Source organism: Manacus candei, unplaced genomic scaffold (genome assembly GCF_025592945.1).
Source record: "Manacus candei isolate 608988 ecotype Guabito, Panama unplaced genomic scaffold, ASM2559294v1 h1tg000051l, whole genome shotgun sequence".
NCBI classification, from domain to species: domain Eukaryota; kingdom Metazoa; phylum Chordata; class Aves; order Passeriformes; family Pipridae; genus Manacus; species Manacus candei.
Window position 1 is genome coordinate 2,451,303 of NW_026138099.1, and position 27,238 is coordinate 2,478,540.

At 41.4% G+C, this 27,238-nt stretch overlaps 1 protein-coding gene across 3 annotated transcripts in view; it reads right to left on the reverse strand.

Annotated features, from left to right (window-relative positions):
- The window catches only part of TLE4 (TLE family member 4, transcriptional corepressor), a 100,888-nt gene extending 77,361 nt beyond the window's left edge, over nucleotides 1-23,527 (reverse strand). For all 3 annotated transcript variants that reach the window (XM_051801408.1, XM_051801407.1, XM_051801406.1), the window contains exons 1-4: nucleotides 22,457-23,527; nucleotides 21,974-22,071; nucleotides 20,770-20,833; nucleotides 19,419-19,463 (exon numbers count right to left, since the gene is read on the reverse strand). In XM_051801408.1, the coding sequence (XP_051657368.1) occupies nucleotides 19,419-19,463; nucleotides 20,770-20,833; nucleotides 21,974-22,071; nucleotides 22,457-22,501 (252 nt within the window). In that variant the 5' untranslated portion in view covers nucleotides 22,502-23,527. The remainder of the gene's footprint in view (nucleotides 1-19,418; nucleotides 19,464-20,769; nucleotides 20,834-21,973; nucleotides 22,072-22,456) is intronic.
- Nucleotides 23,528-27,238: the final 3,711 nt, after the last annotated feature.

The window sequence follows — 27,238 nt, forward strand, 5'->3', positions numbered from 1 at the left end:
AAATGGCAAAGACTGGCTTCAATTTCCCTTCCTCAAAGGCAGCAGGAAACATTTGCTGAAAAATCAGACAGAAACAAGTAAAAGGACACTGCCACAGGAAATGTTGTTTCCATCAGTAGAGCTTTGAAGTCCTCTATAAGGTACTATGCCTTCACCTACAAGCAATCCTCAGCATTTCACTGCAACACTTTTTTTGTGAAATATGTCCTCATTACATAGGGCTGAGATATTTTCATCACTCTCCACCAGCTGAAGGATCTGACTTTATAGTCAGAAACACAGGAAAAAAAATGTTTTAAGCTTATAAACCTGTGGCATCACCCTATGGTTCAGAGTTTAGTATTTTGCATCTATCTCCTAGCTGCAATTAGGTCAGAATTTCCAATTTTAATCTTTCCCATCACTGCTGAAACACAACAGCACATGCACAATCACCAGTCTCTAACTACTCAATTTCTACCCTCACACACCTCATCAAAGAGTCTGACCACAGTTCTGTATCTGCTGAAAATGGCAGAATCCAGTCTGAGCCTGCCCTTGTAACTATATGCATACAGTGGTTCTAGTGTGCAGTTTTAATTTAACTGGATGAAGAAAATTCTCTATTTATTTACATCACAAGTTCATTTATACTCTGTTTCTCAGGGGTGGCAGGAGAACAAGTCAGCAAGAAATACCACAGATCAGTAGTTTCAATGTATACATCACAAAAAATTAATCAAAGGAAAAACAGTTGAGAGTAAAAATTTGTTCTCAGTTTGACTTGAGGTGGCCTTAACTGCCCTGAAAAAATATTAAGGAGGCAACATTTCATGGACAAGCTGAAAATATCTAGCAGTTGAATTTAAAAGAAACTATGCTTTTAAAATTTACATACATAAGGCTTTCAAAAGGGGGTTCTGATGCTCTTTTTAGAAACCTTACCACAAAATAAATGCTAAAATCATTTTCCCATTACAAAATAGAATGCCAATGTCTATTTCTGACCCCTCCCTGCACTTCACTTTCATCTGCAAATACACAAACAGGAAGACTCAGAAAGAGCTACAGGCATCTAGTAGTCCACATACCCTATTCTATCCACTCCCTGTATTATGGCTAAAGTGCTTACTCTGGAGCAGTATGCTTCAAATGTTAATCACCAAGAAGCTGGTATGCTATCAGAGTTGAGAACTGTGAAGATTGCGACAGACTTTCAGTTACACCTAAAAGTTGTACTCTTCAATCTTGAAGCTTGCAGAAAACACGACAATCAGTGGCAACACACAACGTTCTGACAAGAAAACTACGTTTCCTAGTAAGTGTTGTGTTGTTGCAGGTTTTAATGAACTACATAAAGCTGATCAATAAACTTGCTGAACTCAAGTTTATTTTCTTCCAAATTCGTCTGGAGCTCACAAATCAGTCTTTCTCCATCAGGAACAAGGCTACCATTTCTTTTCGCCTCTGGTTTCCTTTGCTTAACCTGACTCAGCCCTGCAGGTTATGAAAGGTGGAGCCCATAGCCTGTCTGATTCATTGATAATCACACTTGATCGTGTTTGCTTCCCAAAAGATAATATGAGGAATAAGCACACTGATCTATTTGATGGATTTGTTAGGTCTGATTACAAGAATTCTTAGAGTGTTTGAAAACTTTGTCATGTTTCGCCTTCAATCCTTCATCTCTTCTACCTACCCAGCAATTTCACAATACATCGTGAACAGCAGTCAGGTATTTATTTAAAGGAAACAACATTTTAACTCATCTTCTGTTGCAAATATGCTGTTGTACCATGAACAGGAGCAATACTCAGATGCAATTTCCGTAGATTAACGTAACAGATTTTAGTATTTGAAATAATAGACAAAAATACTACCCCTTTTAAGCCAATACAGAAGCATAATTTTAACATCCTTGAAAGAGATGAAAGAACAGTACAGTGAATTTTGCGGCAATGATATAATCAAGCTTCAATTTTGAATCCTTGTAAAGACAGAAATTCAAATAAATCCTCACATTTAAACCAAGGCAAGTATGATACCTGTTAATTCTTTCTGAGGATAAGTAAATGTTTCATGTTCCTTGGTGGTCTTTATCAAGTTCCAGTTTCAAACTCGTAACTTCCTCATGCTTGAGAAGGCAATGCCACAGTCCTACTGAAGCACCAACTGAAAACTTCCATATTGCAGCACCCTATATGGAAGGGCAACGTAGGATGAACGAACTATCTACCCATCTTGTTACTAGGGGTTTACACCATACTGCATATGATGACACAGCCAGTGAGGATCCCCATTCCCTTTCTCTGGAGCAGGTTGCCCTGAGAGTAAGGGGGACAGTACCAAGGAGCTAGCGAACCAAGTGCATTCATCCAAGGAGCAAAGACTGGAAGTTCCAGCATTCCACACATCTCTGCCACCACCCAGTTGATACTGACTCACATTCACATTTTCGAAGTAGAAGACTTGTTCCGACAACTAGCTCAGCAGGAAGGGATTCCTGATGAAGCAGAATGCTGCTTTCCAAAGAGGAACAACAAAAAAAGCCTGTAATTCCAACTCCTATTGAGGAGAAAATATTGATATGAGTTGTCATTGCTCATAATTTAAATCAGTGGAGATCATAACTATCTCTGCTGAAAATAACTCATTCAGATTCCAGCATTTCTGCAAGTAGGGTTTCTTGCTATTTTTTGTCCTAAGTGATGGAGAACAAGGAAAGTACAGGTAATTTAATCCTTCAGCATGTGAATACCTAACAAGTGGTAGTTTCACTAGGGAAATACATCTAAAATAATCAGGCAGTTTACGATTCTCTTTTAAGCCTTCCTAAGAAGACACATCTGCAAAGCAAATGCTAAGACATTTGTAAGACATGCACTCTTAATATGTTCAGGAAATTTACCTGTCCAAGACAGCAGGATGCACTAAGTACATCTTCACATTCAATTCCTTTGAATGGCATTCCCCCAGTGAAACTCCTACCAGAACAGAGAGACTCTGAATCAAGCAAAACTAAATGGCATTTATCTTTAAAGTACATCAGCATTATTGAAATTTTCAAATACTCTTTATCCATGAGGGATTTCAACATAAAATAATTTTAAAGAAACGACAATTTTAAGAAAATGCCGTAAGAAGCAGAACAGGAAGAATGGAGCAAGAACTCTCTGATCAGAAAATGTAAATTTTATGGAACATTTTCCAGTGTGTAACTCCTGTGAGAACATACTTGGTGCAGAGACCTACTATGAACTGCACTAATTTCAGAAAAATGCTCAAGACACACCATATGTTAAATGTGCTTTCCATCATACTGCACCTACAAACTTTAATAAAAACATCTACAACGTGGAAATCACATAAAATTTAAGCAAATGTAGGGGGTAAATAATCAACCTCTAAACAAATTAAACATGCGATCAACACATTTCTCCTTAAACAAGTTCTTATCAGAAAAGGTATCAGTCAAACAAGATTCCATCATGAAGTTGTCTCGATTTTACACCCATGATTCCTCTTCTATAAAGACATCTGGGCCAGAAATATGGACTACACTCTCATCAGTTATGCTGTGTCTGCTCTTGAGATAGAGAGAAGGCTTTCACTGTTGCCTCATATGCACTTTAAATTGGCATAAAAACAGGCACTTGAAATGCACAGAAAACTTCATTTCTAGACACACAAAATCTTCAAGATGACACTTTTTGTGAACAATTTTAATCAGAAAACAAGAGCACAGTCAAGTGAGCAGACTACACGGCAGCAAGCTGCTCATCTTGTTAGACATAGTTCTCTGGGCATGGTAAGGCACTCTGTTTCACTTCCTCCCTGCAACCAAGTTGTATTGTCATCAACCATATCCTAAACTTTTCACCTCTCAGCTTAATATCATGATTTGTATAGCTGAAAGTTTACGAGCCACCTGTTAGATACCTGGTAAATCAAATCACCAATATCCAATTGCACAGTGAATTCGAAACAATAAATAAATAAAAACTAGTGCAAATTAGTGGTGGTCATACCAACTTGGTACTGGTCAAATGAAGAAATTAAATGCTGTGATCAAAACCATGAAAAAACCCACACGAACAAAAGAATGCATATTTATCAGTTAAAGCAGACAGCATGAGAGACAGCAAAATCACATTTCCATGGTCAGTTTGTTTTGGATTTTTTTAATGGATCTCTGGCTTTTTGCCATGGAGTAATTCTATGGTTTACCCAAATGCAACCTCTGGGCTTGTTAATTTCATATTTAGTTTGCTAGGTCTGTATTATTGCTACTTTTTTAATCAAAAAGGTTTCAGGCAAGCATTTAGATGAAAAATCCTAACATTTTTACCCACAGAAGTACACAGAGGTTCGATCTATTCTGGTTTATGAAAATCTGTTTTGCACAAACTATGATAATTATTCCTTTTTGTAATAGCAGCTTCCCATGACAATTAGAGACTTAGTTGTTCTATTCTGTTTGTATTAGAAATTTGCCAGAATACAAAAAAGAAAACCTTAAAATCACAGAATTACCTACTGACTGTTTGCAAACCTGTTTGTGTAAAATCATTATCTGTTTTTCAAAAAGGCAACAGAAAATGCTGGGAGGAGTAGAAAGGGAAATAGGTTTGATGACAAGTGGATAGCTCAGACTGTTTCCTTTGTGTGAGCTTCAGTGAAGATGAGAGAATAAGCTGGAAAATATTAACTTTCAATATAAAGAGAAAGTAGTTTAAAATTACTCATTTATTTATTGAAATAAGTCAGTTTTTACTATGTAACACGCCATGACACGTGGATGAAAGCAAAGGAAAGAGAAGTGAGAAAACATTTATTTTTTAAGTCTTTAGGAAGGGATGTAATTACTTTCACCATCACAAGTATAATTTCACTCATGGACATAAAACCAGAATTGCCTTAAACTAGCTATAGAATAGCCCAAGAAGCTGGAGAAATTATCAGAACAGTAAAACCTTGCCAATTCCTCAGTTATCAGGACCTGAGGAAGTCTGTTCAACACTGGTTAAAGCACACCTGTGAGTACTTCAGTGATACTCTTGAATACCATCCACATGCACCAAACAGCACTTTATCTTACTCTGTACCTGTAAACAAAGTCTTGAAAATAGATGCCATTTTCTGCCAACGCAGCCTAAAGCAATACAAAATCACTCTCAATATCTACTGCAGAACCTGTGTAGAACTCATTTGATACGGCTGTAAATTAGGCTTTTTGCTACTCTACTGACTAAGCTAGACTGTAGACCGAGATATATTAGTCTTGTTAAATTCACAGCTGTTCTGCCTCCAAAACTGGCACCCCTCTGAGGAAGGGTAACCACAATAGGAAGGAGCAAAGTGATGCTCAAATAAGGAAAGCAACTTGCTTTACCACCTAAATTTCACTGCTCCATCAAAGTGGAAAAGCACAGCAGTATTTCAGTGGAGAGAACCACGTGTTTCTCCTGCATTATGCTAAAGACAGTTCTCAGATTAGTACTTCTTTTCCAAAGTCCAACTTTCATTTACACTCAAAATTACTTTTACAGCTTCTCACATGTGGGGAGGTATTCCATATACTGACCAGTGAAGATTCAAACAAAGCTGCAATCCTCATTGCTGAATACTAAGCCTGTTTGCCTAATCTTTTGATATTTCACACTGTCATTACCTCCCTTTCCTTCCTTCAACCTCTTCAACAAATAAATCAAGAAAGAGCCTTGTACAGATTCACTGCCTAGTAGGTTGAGGCTAAAAAGAGACTGGGAAACTAGTTAGAGAGCTACACCAAGAGCCTACCTTGGACTAATTCTGCACAGTTCCACATAGAACCATCAAGCACAAAAAAGTTTATCCAAACCTGTATTTTCTCTAACTTTACAATATAATTGCTTCTACCAGAGAATCAAGATCCCACTGCACTGCAGCCCCTGCATTTATAGCTATAAATGCATTGCAAAGATTTGCACATGCAGGTGGCAGGCACGGACACACACTATCACAAGGCAAGAAAGTTTGTTTCAGGTTTCCCAAAAAAATTCCACCCCGATAAAAAAAGTACTATTATCTCATTGTCCAGATGGAGAACAGAAGCTGATAGGATAGACTACCACAGGCAAACTTCCTTAACACAAATCAAAGCATTGACTTTATTACCACTGAAAGGCACATCCCTAGAGCTATTAATTGCAGCTGGATGGAAGACAGCAGAATTCACACGGGAAGCAAAAGAAGGACAAAACTGTCTTGGGAAAGAGCACTCTGCCCCAAGCACAATGCTCTAGGAGATAAACACAGTCACTCCTAAGTGACTCCCATCTAATAGCATCCCACTTCCCATTTTTTAACATACTGCTCTCCAAACAATTCTCTGTGGTAAGGGCTATGCTTCAGGAAATAGTATTACTTCCACTTCCCAGACAGAGATCTGAAGCAGTGAAAGCCAGAGGTGAAGTCTCCAGAAGGTATGCAATTGAATTTTTAAAAATACGTAAACACACTAGACATGTAATTCAGTAGAAAGTTAGCAACAGGTAAATGCTCAAGATTTTCTAGAATTCCTAAGCATGTGGGGGTTTCTACTCTTATCTACAGATACATAAATGGTACCTTTGCATCTGAAAAAAAACAAGGCACATCACCACAAAAATTTAGGTATTAAAATCCCAAACTTTGATCTTCACCCCCCCTTTGATTCCCCACTCCGGACTGACACAATGCTGAAGTCACCAAAAATACACAGAAGTCTCCATATCCAGGACTGAACTCTGCCAGAATTATTCCTACATAAAATACAGCAGCAGCACACTTAAAAAAAAAAAGGAGTGGAGAACAGATAGATTTCTATGTAACAGCTTAGTGGTTAAAGAGTTTAATCAGAGCACTATATGCATTACTTCAGTTCTTTCTTTACTTCTCCTTCCCTGTCTAATAGGCTTCTGTGAGCACTGGAAAGACTCTCAATTTTTTCACTGGAGAAGGAATGTCTCTTTTCCAGTTCCTGCTCAGAATCATCATACTTGAAGAAACACTGCAGGCTAAACCGTGGCTTTGGGGCAGAGATTGGAACCCAGTAAACTTGTCCAGCTGGCCAGAGTCTTTCCGAGGGGACAGCACAGCATGTGTCTCTCCTCTTTCAGTTGGACTGAATCATAAAGGATCTCGTGCAAACCAGATAGCTTCCTGGTGGGTATCCCAGTCATTTTCCTGGGAGAGAAGAAATGTGGGTCTCACTAGCAGAACAGAAAAATAGCTGAACTATGACGAACCAAGAACGTTGCCTTCAGTTTTTTGTTTAAGAAAAATCAGTACTATGCTTATACTTTCAAATAAATTTCAGGTGCCACTCTTCAAAAGGTGATTCTGAGAACTACCAAACCAAGGCAGCATGCCCTGGCAGCATCAACTTTGGTGGCTCAGCCTTCAAGCAGTGAGGTATCCGAGACACTCCTGCGACCTCAACGTTCCCCTCTGAGCTACCCTTTCATATGTGATGGATTTCTTTGGCACTGTACTGAATCTCTTAACTCATCCCCACACCACAAGCATTTCTCTGCCCTTGTTCAGTGAGCCCTGCAGCCCAGTGGTACAAAAGTGCCCACAGCATTGCTCCCATCTCGCTCCAGAGAGCAGTCGAAGTGGCTTGTCCAAGGTCTCACAGGAAGCCCCTGACAGCATAGTCCGAAAACTTGCATCTGGATTCCCCCCAGGCCCTAGATCCTGGTAGCTGCATCTCATCCACCTAAGAGCTTTCTGCATTGCTTCACATTAATACAGAGAGGCATTTCCCATGTCTACAGATTTTCGGGCTCTCCAGGTTCTATCACAGGCTTTAAAAAAACCACTCTTGACCCTTAATGCAGTGCATACTTACAGCTGCAATTTTTTTTTGAAAATGTGTAAACTAAGATTATCCCAGGATTCTTCTCACCTACATAAAGATATGTTAAAAATCAATGTATTAGAAGAAATACACATGAGTTCCAAGCAGAAAAGAGAGCTAGTAGTAACTAAAGAAAGGACAAAATATCCTAATTTCCTACATTTGCAAGGCCTGTATGTCCATTTGACTGAAGGCATAGTTGTAAAAAAAAATTTTGCATATTCAAAGAAGCTGGATGTATCCGCAAAGAAAAGTCTTTCATCTTTCCACAGAGGTAGGTTTTAAGTGTGTAGCAGCAAGGTTGCTAATGTTAGTTTTAAAAGCATCTTGTATACATACTTGAAAACTCATCTTCAAACAGAAAACCTATAACCTCAGAAAAAAAAAAAAAGCAGCCATATTTATGCTCATGGGGGCTTTCCTCTTGTACAGCCTTATGGTGCTGTTGCTTTTTACATCTCTATCTACATGATCTAACCTAAGTAGATTGTGGTTTTAGACAAAATGTCAGAAATAAACCATTCCTCAGAAATTTCCAGGACACCACAGGCACATAACTGCAAGAATTTTTCTTAGGCTGACAACAAGTGAAACATGTTTTGGTGTTGTTGGTCTGTAGAGATAAAACGGGCAATATTGTGGGGGGGAGAAAACTAAATGCCTTGTAGATATACATGAAAGATGTTCTTCTCATGGCCTTCACATTAAAGACATTGCTTCATTCTCCTTAACAGCCATCTCCAGAAGAACTTGGAAGCACAGATGCAAAGGAAGCAAGATACCACTCTTGAATGAATTAAACCAAGAACTTATATACAATTCACTTTTCAAGAGCAAATGCATTACAAGTAACTCTCACAAGTAACTCAAAGTCCTTCGACGTTTGGATGAAGTCAGCATTGATATTGCTTTAGAGCAACAAATAAGCAGGAAACTCTCATCAATGCTTGATTTTGGTGGTGTTGTAGTTATTTTTTAGGACAAGACAGAAAGAAAAGATACAGTTTGCTGCCAGAAATTAAGAAGTACTAATAAAAATTGTAAATAAGAGACATGTTCAGACTGCAACAGCCTTCTGCAATTAGGACAGAAAGTCTACTGATTAAACTGTGGATAAGAATAGACAACCTATCCTTTGTTAACACACTGAGACAAACATACAGGGTATGTTTTATGCCCGAAGTCTTCCCAATCTTCTTGTGTTATAATTTTAAGCAAAGGCATCTACTGCATATTTTAAGAAAAGGCACCTACTTTGTACCTAGTCAGGTGCTTTACAAAATTACAGCAAGCAGACAGTAGTCATGTTGTAGCTGACTCTCTTTCACACATCAGCACAGTACCATCTTTCAAAGGCATCACTAAGAAAGTGGATGGCTGTCACATAGAGTGAACAGTAGTGCAGGGAAATAGGAGATGTGAGAAGAAAACCAACTGAAGAACTTCCTCCAAACATTTCTTATTCTTTGCCTTCTCCCCCAAGCCAATAGTCCGGGGTGTTTTGGACAGCTTTGGCCTTGTCCTCCCCCAAATGTTACAAGAAGACCAGACTTGTTTTGTATTTTCAACTTTTATCTCCAAATACAATTAAAAGAGTTGCAGAAAGGAGGATAAGTCGAGTATCTGTGGTGTTCTATCTCCTGGTAACCATCTGCAGGTACCCAGAGCACGAAATAGAACACACAGAAACACTGACTTTTCTCTGCAGATCCACAATGCTCCACAAAATATGAGTACTGAACTCTTGCCTCCTGCAGCAACCACAGAAAGGTGGTTTCCTCCTGCAGCTACCATAAAAATTCAGCAGTTACTCATATCCACCTCAAAGACAAAACCATGACACAGCTCAGCTCAGCTCAGCTGCTGGCTCTCAAATGCCCACGGCGTCCATGCTGCCACTGGCTACTTGGCTGTTAAGCAGCTAAATGGTGGCTTGTCCACCTCACACCTAACATAGGATCTCCCAGAGTGGACAGGTAGCTGGTCAGAGACACTGGCAGAGCTACTGACAGAAACCTAGCCCTTCACAGTCCTCAGTGAAGCAGCTGTCATGAAAACACATGGACAAGCACTGTCACAAAGCTGCACCCTTCTCCAAGCCTAAGCTAGGCTGCACTATAGTTATTTCATCTCCCTTACACTTACTAATAGGAAAGCTTAATATGAAAACAGCACTGTGTTTTCAAAAGAAGTTGAGAATCATTTCAGATACGAGGCATGGCTGAAAACTTCATATTCATCCCTGGGGAAGCGTAGAAATGGGGAAAAGTGGCTGTCCAAGATAAAAACTTTGCTCAATGATTGCTCCATTTTCCCCTGGTCTTAAAAAGTAAAATTTGAATCAAATGATAAATAGGAGAAACTGAGATCTTGCAAATTTGAGCATTTGCTGTCACTGCCTGCAAGTACCACGACATTTTATTAAGTATTTGCAGAGAAGCATGTATTGGCCTTGCTGTGTTTTGATCTATTTGATTTAGGGTTCAAAGTCAGAAAAAACAAGGGGATAGGACCTCATTTGCTCTCTGTCATAGTACACCTGCATCACTGGCTACATCTGTAACTGAAACCCAGGTGATGTCTTTAACAGGAGCTTCATCATGCCCTCTACATGGTGCTACTCCAGTACCAACCACTCAGTCCTAGGGCAATCACTTCTTTCTGGGGTAAGCCAGAACATGGTTGGAGGGGTTTTTTTTTACTTTTGCAAATTCTTAAACAGTCAGGACACTATAGGAAGCCACGCACATAAGCAGACAGAGTACTACAAGAGAAGTTTACTGTCCTTAAGATGGAAGAAAGACCACAATTTTTAAAAATTAAATGTTCTCAGTGATCATACACAACATGCACACAGTATACAACATATGTCAAAAAAAATCTAGTGCCATTACCTATTGTTATGCAGATTCTTTATAGCATGAAGGGGACAAATTTTTACTTCTGCTCAACTGTGAGATGTTCTGTTGAGGTTTTTTAAGCAAGAAAAAAGAAAAGCACACATTCTCATTGCCAGTGTTTCACATCCCAAGCATAACAGTGAAAAGATTTTCTGCTTTGAAGAATCTGAATTTCATCCAGCAAATGTCCAAAACCTCTGGCAGTAAAAGATTCTGCACAGAAACCATTTAAGCAGACCAAGAGAGAGAGGCCAAGTTAGAAGATACCTACTCAAAACTATGCCCTGTGTTACCTTTCCTTCTAATGCAAAAGAAGAATTGCCACCATCGTATCTGTGGCATCTTATGATATATAATGCACAAAAACTACTCATGTAGTTTTATAGTTTGGTATTATTTTTTCTTAGCAGAGTACACATCACACATTTTCTGAGAGCAGGAAATTATGACAAAAGTTGTCAGCTGTATCTCATACTCACCTCCACTGACTTTATCTTGAATGTTTTACTCCTTATTTGCAAAAATCAATTATGGAAGAAGACTGGAGAAAAAACTAAGTATGAGCCAAGCACAGTTTGACAGCTTAAAATTAGATGGCAAGTAAAAAGAGCTCCAAATTTATTATGTTTATCTCATGATTAATTTTCAGCCAGTCTCATGAAACTCAGTGACTGGCATGATTTAACATTTGGAGTTGGCAATACAGCATACCATACAACTACATAACCATAAAGAGACCAATTCAAGCCTACTGTGGGGACTATAAGTTTGACTTGCCTGACATTTGCACATTTAAGCGTCTCAGCCATAACACCGCAGCGTTCAATACCAGAGCATCATGTACCTGTCCTGGGCTAAGAAAAATGATTTCTTATGTCTAAATCCTATCCATATGGACAAGAAACCACTATTTAGAGTTCTGTTTATTATTTGTGATATATTTCAGTTATATTTAAAAACTATTATTTTTTAAAAAGTTATGAACACCCGCTTTTGACATTGTGCCAGTACACTTTCTGCTACACTGAATTACCAAGTTTGTACCACCACTAAGACAAACAGTATCAAAGGGAAAAAATTAGAGAATAAGTACTTCAAGGTAGAATTATAGAGTAGTTTAGATTGGAAGAGACCTTAAAGTTCATCTAGTTCCACTCCCCCTGCCAAAGGCAGGAACATCTTCCAGTAAGTACCAGTGAAACTATAAAAATATCATCTCGAACCAAAACAAAACTTGTAAATATACAGATAAACAGAAAGGCAAATAGGTATTCTTAAAACCACTTTATATTTTTGTATTTTAAAATAAAGATTAATTCTTACTGTGAATATTCAATTTCTTGCATATAATAGCATTTCCTGAGTGATGATAAGTTCAGCTTCAAGATACACTTTTGTCATCTGTTAGTTAATGTGTATCGGTTTATACATCCTGTGTTTCACATTATCATCTTTGTTGTGCTCCCACTGCATCTTGTAGCTAAACAGGTTTTCTGAAAGTCAGTGGCAAGATGTACTCAATCTGCAGACCACAGAAGTATTTTTGTAACAATTATAATTGTACTGTTCACAAACTGGCCCATGTTTGTGATAAACTCATTTCTCTGCTACATCCACAAATAGTACATCATGATTTTTCATTAAAGGGAAAAAAAAAAAAAGACCAAATTGATAACTGTGAATTCTTCACATTTGACAGTCTTAATGTTAAACTTTGTTTGCCAGCTTTAATGGACCAAGCCTACAGTACTCATTGTGACTGACCTGTGCGAGCACCCCCTTCACTTTTGGTAACACAGATCAAAATCAGAATCTTAAGGAGCTTACAATAGCAATTATTTCACATGCTTGAATCTTCATGTTTAAAGTTATTTCTGTTGCTGAGACAAGCACCCAAACACTTTCAAGTTAGCTTTATAATCACCTCTGCAGTCTTAATTCTACTTTTCTAATCTCTATTTTTTGCAGTGAAAAAGGTCCTCTAGGAAAACTGGTAATGAGATCAGCAATTTAGTGTATAACTAAAACCTGCACCATGATGCACACACAGGACCAAATTTACACAAATGCTGTAAAGTTTGGGCATCCCAGCATAGTAATACTTCACTTGAAAACCTGCTAATTAATGTTTTTTTCCAATGCTGAATGACATCAGCACTTCTTTTTTGCCCCTAAAAGGAAGGCAAATCTCACCACAAAAAATGGTGCAAAAGCTATATACAAAATGGTGACACAGCTTCTCTCTCTTGGTGGGTAGTAAGTCCTGACTCTTCAGCAGGAGCCTTATGCCCAAGTCTTATTTTCCGGCATGCTGGGCAAACCAAAAAGCCAGCAGTGGTGCCAGGAAGGAGGGGAGCTTCTCACTGCAAGGATACACATCACTTTTCCCTCTCCCTTCCCTCTCCCCCACCACTGTCCAAAAAGGGCTCAGGGTTCTCACCAGAACACTCTTCCTTATTGAAAGTTTCTTTCATTAAAAAAAAAAATTAAATTGCAAGAGTTTTTTATAAGGGAAACTGTTAGGAGACTATAACCACGGGGTCACCACTGGCCCCCTCTGTAATTACAAGTGGGCCTATAAACTAATACAGTCAGTATTAACAGTCAGCATAAACAACACAGGCAGCATCACGGCAATTAGCACCTTTCAAAGACAGAAAAAATGCTCTTATGTTTAAGCACTGTAGAGCACAGCCTTTTGTCAGTAAAAACAGAGCATATGTCTTAATTTAAACATTTGCTCAGCATGTTTTGTGCTACTTCCTGTGTCTTAAGCATCTGTCTGAATTCCCTAAACAAGCGTGAGAAAACGACATTTTCCTTTGCTGATGAATGGCAAAACCTGGTGATATGGAAGTTCATCTTGTATGCTATTCTGCAGTAGCAAGGGTAAAGGTTATTTCAACAATAACTCATGGAGTAGTGGCAACAACAAACTTCTCAGTAATTACCAGGACCTTTCCACAGAAAGGCTGCTCAACAGGTCTGAGGAAAAGAAAGCACAGAATCTTGTTTCCGAACTTAGCAGTTCGGAATCTTGTTTCCGAACTTACTTACTTATTATCAAGTAAAAGATTTCTGGTTTAACTCCAGAATAATACATTTTCTAACTTTTCATAAGCTTCTAAGCTTTTCTGTTGGCTTGAGAGGCTAAATAACCTAAAATTGGGACAAACAAGCCTCAGCTGTCAAACTAATTTGACAGCCTATTTTTTACATTTTGCAACTTTAATCGAAACACCACTTGTTTTTCTCTTCCTCTGTAATAGTCCTGTGTGAGCTGCAGTCTTCAAAATTTCACTTCTAATCTCTCTCATTTTGAAGTTTTTCAGTTCAGTTCTGATTACCCACTGCCTGTATCTCTATTAAATCTTTCCAACTGTTTACAACAGAGAACAAATTCAACCAGTATAATTTTAGTTCGCTCTCCAGCTATTTTTCGAACACAAGACTATATACACTCAACTACTGAATGTGCTAAAGAAAATGTCCACACATGCATGCGTATAGATTCATGCCGATTCATGCATTACCAAAAAATAAAGAGGAAAAAGAAGAGTGCATTTTTGTGTTGCACAGGTAGCACGCACAAAACCACTTCTCTGTGATATATGCGTTTTATCTCCATGAAGATGAGAAATGGTCAAAACTCTGCCCTAAATTAAACAAATTGGTTCCCATCCTCACCCCTTTACCAAAATAATTTACTAATGCTTAAGAAGCAAGCAGGTAAAAGGCTAGGATGTCATTACAGCCCATATATCAACTCAGTCAGCAATAAATCTCCCCCTACTCTCCATACTACTTTCTTAAATAGCTCACTATAAAGCCCCAACCTAATTAAAAACAGCTTTCTCGGCAACAGTGGCCTTGATTTCACTTATTTACACATTAACTGCAGCCTCCATTTGGCCAATCCAGTCTATTCCCTGTACCATGCAGGGCTTTTTATCTGCCCTGGACAGCATTTTCTCCAGCAGATGAAGTAGATGCCGATTGATTTGCTGTCGAGCATGGTAAATTAATAGCAACAAATTGCTGAGGGCCCCATCTCGCTGCTCCACCATGCTTCGGCAGTTTTGCTTTATTTGCTCCATGATGGGCAGCAGTCAAGCCTCTTCAAGTCAATTTCTTCTCAACAACCTGCAATACTTTTCAATGGTGAAAATAGAGCTATTCCTTGTAAGACAGAAATCAATATCCTATTGCCCTTAGAAAATGCTTAACAAGCAGTATTGGCAATCCACTTGGTACTAGAGGGTATCAGATATAATGCAAATCCATACTGCTTCCCTCCTCGTAGTTATTACAGTTTGCTAAAAGGTTCCTAATGCCATTTATCATCATTTACTATCGACTACTGCAGCTATGATTATGACATCCTATCAGCTAGCAGAGCCCTTCCATTTCTATCCAATTAATATTTTAGCAGCACTCAAATGGTTGCTGACCAAGTCTTGTAATAAAATTTACATGGATTGGACTGATTTTTTTTCTGTGATCTTAAAAAGTCATTTCATTTATTTTTTAATACCCAGCTTCTTGAAAGACTTAAATTTTCTTTCAAAAAATGCTGAAATCTGACATTCTAGCACGTGAATTAGTTCAAAGATGAAGGTCTAGCCAAAAGGTATGAATCAGAATTTATGTATTGACAGCTTTAAAACACATAGTCAAAGGTGAATACTATATCTTATTTATGCTTTCCATTAGTTCCATTCACAAATATCTGTTGTCTGTAGCCAAATATGGACACTTATTTTAAGCGATGATTACAGTTTTGATTTAAAACATTCAGCAAGCATATCGGATTACAGCAATTTAAATAAACTGTTTACCATAACATTAAAAGTCTAATTTCAGAAATTAAACTAAATGACCACCACCAAGTACCAACAGTATATTAGAAACACAGAGCAACACGTCAACTATTCATTCATAAACTACTGGCTGAGCCTCTTAAAAAGAGATGTTAAAAAAGCAACTTAGTAAGAAATGGACATCTTTAGACACACTCAAACATTATTATGGCATTGAAATTTAAAATTGTAGGGACATATCTGATCATACTCAACCCAAAATCCCTAAGTCAATGCCTTTTTTTCTGGAGTGTGTCCACTTTGAAGCTCTATTGATCATAATACAGAATATCGAAAATCAGCTTAGTATTTTGGGCTACAACACCATATGTGACAGCTTACCCTACACTCATCTTTAAAAAAAAAAAATTACTAATTTTACCAGTCTAATGCTATTTACTCAGTTACCAAAATTTAAATTAATTATGTTCTCAAACATAATTGTTAAAAATTGGCAACATTATGCAGGCTTAATTAAGATTAAATCCAATTTACTAAATGTACTTTAATTGGTACTAATTACATTAGCTTTCCTTTCAGAATGACAAATTCCCCATAGGTTTCACTTTAATAGTCTTCTATCAAAATCAACACAGGATGACTGATGATGAGCATCACACAAGCGGCGGGGAAAAGAGATGCTCTTCCCCCTCGCCCTGCTCCCAGACACACAAGCACACTCACTACCACTGCTTTCTGCACGTTTATCCTTCTATCAATTTGCTAAGTCACAGAGTCATGACTCCATCACACATCATTTTCTGTTCCAGTGAAAAATTTCTCTAAAAATAAATACTCTGTGGCTGGGAGCAGCCAAGAAGAACAGAAGCTGTAACAGAAAAATACACAAAGGTTTCAAATATCAGGGCCACCAATTACTACGGTACTTCCAAGGACTCCAGGGAGTCCTGCTCTTGAACCCTTTGAGACGCAAATCTAATAAGTGAATAAGCCTAACCTGATCTTGAGAACTAGGCCCAATTACGCTGAAGGGCAACTTCACTGCATTATTGCCTGCTTTCCATTACAAGGGCATCAAGCAAGTACATCTGGAAAAGAACCTGAGAGGAACCAAGGCTGTCTGCCCAGAAAAACAAATAAAGACAGATATGCCTCTGTGCTAAACTGAAAAAAAGAGAAAGAAAATATAATAAGTAGGTGGTTTGCAGGCTGTCTGTATTTCATAATGTGATAAACTGCCCTCAGGATTTTTTATGTGATTGAATTTAGAAAGATGGGGGGGAGGGAAGGGGAGAAGGGAAAAAAAAAGGGTGAACCACTCAATTTCAGCTGAGTTAAATTCAAAGATGGGAGAGGAAGAAAAGGGAATTTAAGGTGGTAGACTAAAAAATCTTTGTGCACATTAAATGAAGCAATCAATGCTATCTATACAAATACCAAATTGCACCCTAATGCTGTGATAATAAAGCAAGATGGAAAATATTTTGCAGTTGCTGAGGCAAGAGGAGAAAGGAAAAACACAATGCTCTGGCAATAGAGGGGGAGACATGAAAGACAGGAAATTGGTATTAGATTTAAGAATGAGAGAAATTTTCTTAGCCGTAACTAATTTAAATCTACATCTGACAAAATATTTCAGTGTTTTGCACAAGAGTACAATAGTTAAAACTACTAATTTGAATAGACTGAATGCTGATGAAAAAAGGCATTTAATTAAAACTCAGTCCTTTGTAATCTCCACACTTAGTTGTCACTAAGTATTTAATTTTGGTACAGTATCAACGACGAGTCCATCACCATAGCTATATAAAATTTCTGAAGTAAAACATTTAGAAATTAAAAAGGCTTTTGCTGTGGGTTTTTTCCCTCGCTTAATACAATTTCATTACACATTGCCCTTGCGAGCTGATTTTTGTTGCACAGAATTTTGTGCAGTCAGTGTAAGTGTACCTACAACTCAGTGCTGTAAAAACAGGGTATCTGGAAATATAAACAAGTTTGACTGCAATGCTTGCTTTCAAATGCCGGTAAGAATTTGCTACTTAGGTGGCCTGTAAAGACTCCAGTCTTTGTGAATTGTTTCCATATCTACAACTTTACTGAATGGAGGTTTGTTTGGTTCTGGTTTTGTTTTCTTTTTTTTTTTTTAATTTGGATTTCAAATAATCTGAATATTCTTTTAAGAACAGACCCAACACCTCTGAGAGTCAATCACCAGCCTTGCCGCCTGCATTCATTACATGAATCAGGTCCAGAAAGTCACCAGATACATAAAATCTGATCAGCTGCAATCACAGCCTTTTCCTGTCAACCATTTGTTAAACACATTTGTTGAGTCTTCGTGGTACCTGTGAGAAGGACTCATAGAGGAATTCAAAAGGTCTACATATATGTCTGTAAAATAAGTTGTATGAACAAGGTCCCATAAGCTGCAAGATGCTTTGAGGCAGGAAATCCCACAGTCTTTGTATTTGTATGTCATCTAGCATAAATGATCGCAATAATTTCTGAAGCACTGGGATGCTGATAGAATACAAAATTTAATAAACAACATGAAAAAACTTTTGACTTCTATGTCTGCTTCCAACAGGACAAAGAAATCCTATTTTCACAACCCAGAGAAGTTCCAAATCCCTAACTCTGAATAGACGCATACAAAACAATTTTAAGGTGGTCTTTCTTCTCCCATCCAATCATTTATTTCTGCAGTTTACATTCCCCAGTAACCCCTGACAAAATGCTCAATCACTTGCTAAAATGAGTTGTCAGTATTAAACTCTACAATATAAAAAGTTCCCTTACTGGAAAAGAGGTCAGATGTTTAATTTATTCTCCTCTAGAGAAGGCTGAAAAACACATACTGCTGAATAAGAAACTCTAATTTACACTACCATGCTCCAGCTGACTAATCTCTTGCTAATCTTGGCCTAAGTGCTACAGTTCAAGGCATAAAACCCATTGCAGCCTTCAAGTACCTAAAGGGTGCCCACAAGAGAGCTGTAGAGGGTCTTTGACATGTAGGGATAGGACAAAGGGGAATGGCTTCAAACGGAAAGAGGATAGCTTTAGTTTAAATATTAGGAAGAAATTCTTTACTGTGAGGGTTGTGAGGCACTGGAAGGTTGAGCTCCACCCTTAGCAGCATTCAAGGCCAGGCTGGATGGGGCTTTAAGTAACCTGCTCTAGTGGATGTCCCTACCCATGGGGTAGGGTGGAACCAGAATACATTTAAGGTCCCCTCCAACACAAACCAATCTATAATTCCATGCTAACACCCTTGCAGAAAGCTCATTTAACCTTTTGTGTTTGAGATGATAAGACACTGGTTTTGGACAAAAGTCCAAGTAAGCAGCCTGAGGGAAACATGAACATGGTTGTGCATCACATGCATTTGTAGCTCCATCTTAAGTCAGTCTAGGTTAACCAAAAAGAACAGGCTTTTCCACATGCATTCCTTTTCCCAATACACACTCATGATGTAGTTATCTCTCAAAAAGTAAACCCCAAAGGTTTGAGGCCAGACAAAAATGAAGATACAACCAAAAACCCATCCCTACTCACATACGCCCTCCCTGTGCAGTATAAGATCACCTGCATGTGTAAAATCTACATGTGGAAAAAAACCAAACAATGCACAACTGGCAACCCAGACGGTAACCTACGCAGCCTGTATACCATACATGAGATGGAAGATTCAGGGCCAAGTAAAGAACAAAAAAAATTCCAATGCACTCAAGTATGCAATTAAAGCAAGTCACACAGAATACACATCTCTGTTAAGACTGATAAGAGAAATTACACAGAGTATTCTTACAACAGAATAAATTATCTACCTACCTGTTTATGCATCTCTATATTCAGCCCATAGGACATCTCGTAATACTAAGAAAAAAGAAAATTACTCTATTAGACTTTGTAATTCTGAAAGCTATTCTGAAATTCACTTTGACTGAAACATCTGTACAAAGACATACAGACTTAAAAACACTTATTTGCCTTGAAGAGTTCCTGGAATTGGAAAGAGCATATTTCAGAGTAAACTTTTTTTTTTTTGCTTTATCTACAGTGCTTCATGTCAGATTTACAAAGAACAGCCACAAAACAAGGCAAAAACAGACAACGAAAATATCACAAAAAGTAATCATAACCAGAGTCAAACATTAGAAGCAGAAAATGCTTACGCTTTTATTCCCTAGCACACATAAAAGATGCCAAAAAAACAGACAAAGTGCTTCAAGCGTATAAACATCTAAATCAGCAGTGTCTAACAGACCAATTATTCACTATTTTAAATTAAAAATGAACACAAAAAAACCCTGCAATTAAATTACAGGGATAAAAAAAAATGAAAGTACATCCTGTTGTGCCTGAGTACTGCGGCAAACTCTGTTCAGTGCGTTAATACCAAACAATCTCCAAGATTTAGGCATGTCGGGCATTAAAAAGACAACTGCGAGCCTTAACATTAGCATGTGCTCATGGTTAAGATTTTTTCAAGGTTATTTAGGCTTTTTGTGAATACAAGAGTAATACTTGTGCATACAGAAAACGGCTAATCTTTCATAGATGTACAACAGAAGAGACAGTAAGAGCTCCTCTGTAGCTATCAGGATCCATCAAGCAATTATGTATTTAGACATGCATGTTATTTAACCAAGCAGACCACAACCACTGAGGAAATCCCTTTCACAGCTGAGGTCCCAGACATTCTCAATGTAGTGAAACGCTGATTCGGCTGCCTAAGTGCAACAGTTCTTCTAGGAAGTAGGCTTTGGATTTGTATACATTCATGTACAATTTTGGTTTACGCCCATCATAGAAAAAAATATTATCCTGAATGAACCGTTTTACAGAGATATGATCATTGGGAGAGATCAGCAAAAGTGAAAACATCATCCCCACATACACTACGGAAGTTGTATGTGGCTTTAAAGGGCCGACAAGTAATTTGCTAGCATTTGGAAGAAATGCCCTCAACTGCTTAAAAGCTGGTTTCACGCAGATACTAACCACTGCAAACAAGTTAAAAGACCCCAGAAACTAAGGATTTACAATGTAAGCACTGATGCAACCTCAACAACAGCAGTGCTACTACAATCTTCCTGTTCGCCTCCAGCAATCCGAATGTATGTCAGTCTCAGTATACCAAGCTAACAGACATTTAGAATTTGTTATGCAGCTTGCTTACCATGACATAATGTCGCTGCATCTCTGTCTTCTCACTGGCCAGTTTTTCACATTCTAGCTTTAAACTGTTAAAGACACAAAAAGTAAAAATCATGGATACTTCATGACAGTAAACTGACATTCCCCTGAGCGCAGGCTACCCCCTTTTTCACACATTTCTCCAATATAGAAATATAAATGTATATTCCAGCTCTTGCTTGGGATATCAGAGTAAGGGTTTGCAATTTTCCATTTTCAAGCAATACTGTGCAACTTCCTCATCTCCTAAAAGAACTGCATGTCTATGTGTGCATACATAGGAGAGTATTTTTCTGACATTAAAAAACTGACCACCGACACGAGTTCACAGAAGAAGCATGCCTATCTCTAACACTCAGTAGCTTGAGAAGCTACTAATGAAAACATAATTTAGGTTTCAGAGTTTTTATTTGAAAGAGTTTTAGAATTTCACTCGACCCATAGAAGAATCAAATGCATATCACCACTTCAAGAAGCACAAAGGTGTGGATTTTAATTTTGCTTTTTGCTATTACTGGTGAGAGAACTACAAATAAAATACAGCAGGTAATTTAAGAATACCGTGGTAAACACTAACACCTCCACTGTTTATTTTGTTTTCAGAAGCCCGTTAAGCAATTCTGCCAAAAGCCACTTGTCACTTTGAGGACACAGCGCTGTTCCACCTAAGGATAATGAAACAGCTCGCCGCCCCACTTCCAGGTTATCAGCACTTGACATGTCAATGAAAGGCGCGAGGGGGCCGAGCCAAGACAAGATGCGTGTCCTGAGCGGCATTTCGAAAAAAAGCAGAGGACGAGCCCAGCCAGCCACATATTTTTCTGTCAACACCCACTCACTCCCCGCAAGCAAAAGTGAATTTAAAAAAAAAAAAAAAAAAGAAAAGAAAAGAAAAGGGGGGGGGAAAGAGGGGGTAAAAAAAGAACAACCACAAAACGGAAAGCGGGGAAAACGAGAAAATCTGCTCGCACCGCTCGGCTCGGGGCCCATGGGAGCCTCTTGCCCCGAGGGTTGGGAGAGGCGGCGGGATGCAGCGGGCCGGCGGAGGAGCGCGCGGCTGGGTCCGCCCCGCTCCCGGGCTCCGCCAGGGAGTCCCGCGCCCCCGCCCCGCCGCCCCTCCGGGCAGCGGTGGGAAGAGCGGCGAGAGGAGCGATCGCGCGGGGCTCGGAGAAAGTAGGCAGCGTTACCTGTGGTACTGAGCCTGCAAAAACTGAAACTCCTCCTTTATCCGATCGCAGGACTCTGAAATGGTGAATTTAAAGGGCTGCGCTGGCTGGTGAGGAGCCTGCAAGCAAGCAACAGCAGGTCTTTTAATCGCCCGCTCTCGTTCGGCCGCCACCTCCCGCCCGCCGCCGCCCCCCGCGGAGGGCCCCGCACCCGGGCTCTGCCGAGGCGCGATGCCCCAAGCGCCCCGCGATACCGCCCCGACGGGGCCGCCGGCGGTACAGGCCGCCGCCGGAGGAGGCGTCGCCCGCTTGTACCCCCGCACCGGCCGCTGCCGCGGGACGCGGGGCTGGCGGCGGGACCGCCGCGCACCGGACGAGAACAATTCGAACGAGCCAACCTCGACACGGGGCGGCGGCGCGGCGGACAACAATAAGAAAATGGCTACAACTCCGCTGTGCCCGCGTCGGAGCGCTGCCCGCGAGCCCGCCGCCGCCGCCACTCACCGGGTGCCGGGTCTGTGGGTACATCTTGCTCAGGTCGCGGATCATCCACGCCGCTTCGGGGGGCGCTGGCGGCCGGAGCGGCGGGGATCAGGGCTGCAGGCGCGGCGGCGGAGACGGCGGGCAGGGACGCCCCGGCCCCGCCGCCCCGGGGCTGGCGGGGCACCGCCGGCAGCAGCGAGGCGCGGCGGCGACGGCGTCCGTGACGCTCGGGGGCTGCTGCCACATCCCCCGGGGGCGGTCAGCGGGCGGCGCCGGCCGGTTCTCCCGAGCGCCGCCGCCGCTCCGCGGGCTCCGAGCCCCGTGCGGCGGAGGGCGAAGTGGAGGAGGGCGGGGAAAGCCCCTACGCCAGCACCGGCGCGCGCTCCGCCAGAGATCCCCCCCGCCGGCAGTTTTCCTCCCCTCCTGAAAACTTTTACTGCTCCTGCCGGCAGCTCTCCCGGCGCCGGGCGGAGTGGGGCGCGGCGCCCCGGCGGGGACTGCGGTTGCGGCGGGCGGGCGGGTGCTCCGCCGGGGCTGCGGGGCTGCCTGCGGTGCGGTGCCCTTTTGTGCGGCGGGCCGGTCCTCGCTGCTACCGCCCGGACAGCAACTCCCCCGCCAGCGCTGCTTGGCCGCTCTTTTCCTTTCTTTTTTAAATTAAAAAAAATAAAAATAGAATTAAGAAGAGCGAGAAGAATGAAAAATACGGTACGGTCCAGGCAGCTTTATTTATGTCTTTTTTTTTTTTCTCTTTTTTCGCTCCTCGCCTTTCGAAACTCCGGGAAGTGGCAGAGGCGGCAGCGACGCGCGGAGCGGAGCCCCGTGCTCGGCTCGTCGGCGCTGTCCGGCCCTGCTCAGCCGTGTCCTGCCCAGCCTGACCCAGCCCTGGCCGGCGCTCCACGCCGCTCCGACCGCACGCTCTGCCGAGGTGACTCCTTTGACCAAATTTAGCAGCGGCTCGTCATTAACATTCTTATACATATTCACAGCAGCCGGAAGGCCGCCGCCGCGAGGTACTCTGGGAGTCGCAGTCCTCCCTGCGGCACCTCTGCCCGCGCGCCACTATGCCGGGTACTACTTCTCCCGCCAGGCACCGCGGCCCCGCCCACCGTCCCCCCGCGCCCAGCCCCTGAAGGGCGGTGGCGGCGGCCAATGGGCGTTGGGCTCACGCTAATCGCCGCTCGGTATTAATACCCATCATTTCGCCGCTGACAAATAGGCGCACGAGCCCGCGGAGAGGGGCGGTCCCTAGCTTAGCCCCACGTGGGGCCGTGACGCCATGCGGCCTCGCAGCCAATCAGACGGCCCTCCGCTGCCTCCCCGCCCCCGCTGGCCCACGGCCCGAGGCGGGGCCCGCAGACCGCCACCCTTCCGCGGCGCCGGCGCTCGAACAGAGGAAACATTTGTTCAGCCGTCAATCAAAGTAACGTGGGGCCGGTGTCGGCTGTCGCTGCCGCCGCCGCTCCCACCGCCCACCGCGCCACCGCCCCGCGCGGAGGAGGAGGCGGCGGAAGCTCCGCCTGGCGCTCGTACCGCAGGCTCTGGCGACGGGCGCTAATGAGGGGCAGCGCCTCGGGAAAGAGGGGGGCGCGGCGATGCCGCTGCCCCCGCGGGCTCCCGGTGTCTTGGTGGGGTTCACGGCAGGCACAGGAGGCGGAGCGGCCTCTGCTCTGCCACAGCGGGGGCGAGCGCGGCTGTCCTGCCCTCGCCCCCGCAGGCTACGCGGGACCGGTCCTGGCTCCCTGCCCGGGGAACCGAGGAAGGTACTGACGGGGCAGCTCCGGCAGCTCCATGGGTCCCACCCTGCCCGGTGCCGTGCTACGGTTGGCGAATGCGACGTGATTTAAGTTTAGTTGTTTGGGTTTTGCTTTGTTTTGGTTTTTTTCCATACAGGCTTTGCTCGAGGAAGGGGTTTCAGGGACAGAACCTCGACCACTTGCGGGAGTGAGGCTTGAAGGCTTGGCCTTTAAGTGCTCCATTGTAACGCCACTTTTGTGTTCGACGGGGCGTTGTGTCTCGGTTTCGGAGGGTGGCTTGGCCCTTAGAATGCCGCGGAACGTGCAGTACTCACACCTGGAAATTACCTGTGGAGGAGAAGGGACAGGTGGCTACAGCGTCGTTTCTCCATCAGCCAGGGCTGCACAGCCTCGGCTGCTGTTCTGCAGGCTGGGGAGCAACTTCGGAGAGTGCCTTCTGCAGGGCTGTCACTGGCAAGCTGGAGCGTGAACACCTGATTCCACACACACACACCGCCCGAAAAATAACTGGGAAAAACTGCAATCTGCACGTAGTGGTGCTGTGTCCTAAAAAGACCCTACAACAATTTTTCTGCCTAGCCCCACTGCAGACAATGCTGTGCAGTGACGCACATATGAGGGATAGGCTCAGGCTGGGGGTTTTTTTTCCCTCTGTCTGTATCTGTCATGCTTAGATTTGCCTTCAAGCAGTTTGTATTCCTAATGAGCTGCCGTTTAAACCTACATGCAAAATAGATGTGGTTTAGTAATGACATTTTTGATGCCTGTATTCCAAATCTATAGTCTCAAAACTTACACTCAGCAATTAATACCCTAACAATGGTAGCTAAATTATGTATACCTAGATTTTTGGTTGTAAATTGGCTTTATTGGCTAAAGATCTCTGCCTAAGGCCTGCAGCTGCTCAGTACCCTGAAGCCTTGATGAGACATTCCCCCCCTGTTTTACCATTGAGATTTTGCCTTGCTTAAATGGCCTCTGAAGATTGGTCCAGTAGTCAGGAGCTCAGGACTGTTTCAGAGTCATGGTGGTGATGATAAAGGTGGTAAGGACATCCATCGTCTTCCACTGTGTAGAGCTGAAAGAGGTACAAGGTGGAAATTCCACCTCTTTCTCAAACAGAGTTTGTAAACAAAATCTGCTTCCCCCGTGGTGAGTGCTATTACCACTAGAATCTGGAGTAGTTTGTGACAATAGATTCTGAATCCTTTTGAAAGAAGTTTTTGCCTAAAATGGCAAGTGCAAAATGGGCCAAAACATGTCCATCCTTCTCATCTTCTGTTTTTATACCACTGAAAATATCTCCATGATATGTATCACAATACTCAGCCTTCACCCTACTTGCATATTTAGTTTCCATTGGAATTTTCATATTTACCAGAGTCATAATAAGAGTTCCAGTGGGATTTAGACCTCTAAATATTGTTTAAAAATTTGGTGATAAAACACCTGCCTAATTATGAAAACTCTGCTTCTCAGTTGTCTAAATCTTCCGACACTAAAAATACTTTTAAAAAATCAGTTATGAGCATCCTTCTCTAGACAGAGGAGCACTTCCAACTCCTCTGAAATAGAAGACATTTACCATATGCCAGGACCAAGTCTTGACATTCAGAAGCATGGCTGCCAAACCTACAAATGCTTAAATGCCTGTCACTGAAAAGCGTGAAAGCTATGCAGGAAAAGAATGGAACAATTCACTCTGCAGAGTTGCAAGCATCTCTGGAAAACTGACGGGTGCATGCAGTGTACATTACCATCAAATCCACAACCTGGAGAAGGATGAGTCCAGTTATAAAATAAACAGTATATCTGAAGAAATTGAATTCTGAAAATAACAGCAGGATTCATTCTCCCCTGTCACCCTGCATGTGTTTGAGATTAGGTACAGAGTTCCAAACATAAAGGTATTCAACACCTTAGAAGGCAAAAAATCTTTTTGGTCAAATCAGTCCCTGGTCTTTTGGAGGGCAGTTTACCGGGAGTGTTTGTCAAAGCTTCACCACTGTTTGCTCTTGCTTGCCCAGTAGTTTTCAATGAATTTGTGTAGCTAGAAGTAGACAGTTTGGTTTGCAAAACTTTAGCAAGATGTATATATCTATATACTTAACTCTTTATTTAACAATCACATCTATTTTTGCACAGTTCTGCAGCATTCTGCCAAGATCCATGAAATCCAGAAGTTTGAGAAAGTGCCCTATAACTTGCCACTTTTAAATTATGTGAATTAAGATCAGAATGTCATTGTCATTCTATTTTCCTATCTTTTGTCACTTCTGACACAGCTTTGATGGATCTTTAAATATAGGCTGTTTTGTATTTAAAGCTCCTTGTTTTTTCCTTCTTTTATGAAAAATCTTTTATGGTAGGTTATATAACTTGTTACCGTTATCTAGTAAGTGGAGAAGCTAGATTTTAAATGTTTTACATAACTTGCTAAAGATTTCTCATAGATGAATTGACTGCAAGAAATATTTAGGCAGTTTTACACGCACAATAAGTGTGCTGAGTTTTGACAGGTGTAGAAAAACCCTTATGAAGTATCTCAAGGAACCAGAGGGTGCAAAATATCACATCCCTTCTTTTGTCGAGAAAGGCAACTGGTTATTTCAGTTCTAACAATTTGGAACTACTCTGCTTTTGTTTACATTCAGAATTTAGGGTCTGAAGTGAACAGAGCAATGCGTGCTTATATATATATGTTACAGGATAGGTGAAAAAGAAGCTTTCTTTTCTACCTAAGATTTTCTAATGCACTTTCAGAGTCTGGTGATTTTTTTTTTTACAGTCACATCATAACCTTAATACGGAGATTTATCAGTGCTAGAGGACCTTTAATAAAGGGTCCAATCCTAACGCTGTTTTGTCTGTAAGCCTACATATATCCTGTCTGGAATGACTGTAGCTGACAACCAAGATAGTTGTGCCTAGCACTGCAACTTATTACAGTTTATTTTGGGACCAAGTTACTAGATCTCTATACTTTGCCAACTGTATATTCACACAGACACACTCAAAAAAATAAAGTGTTAAACTGATAATTGGTTCA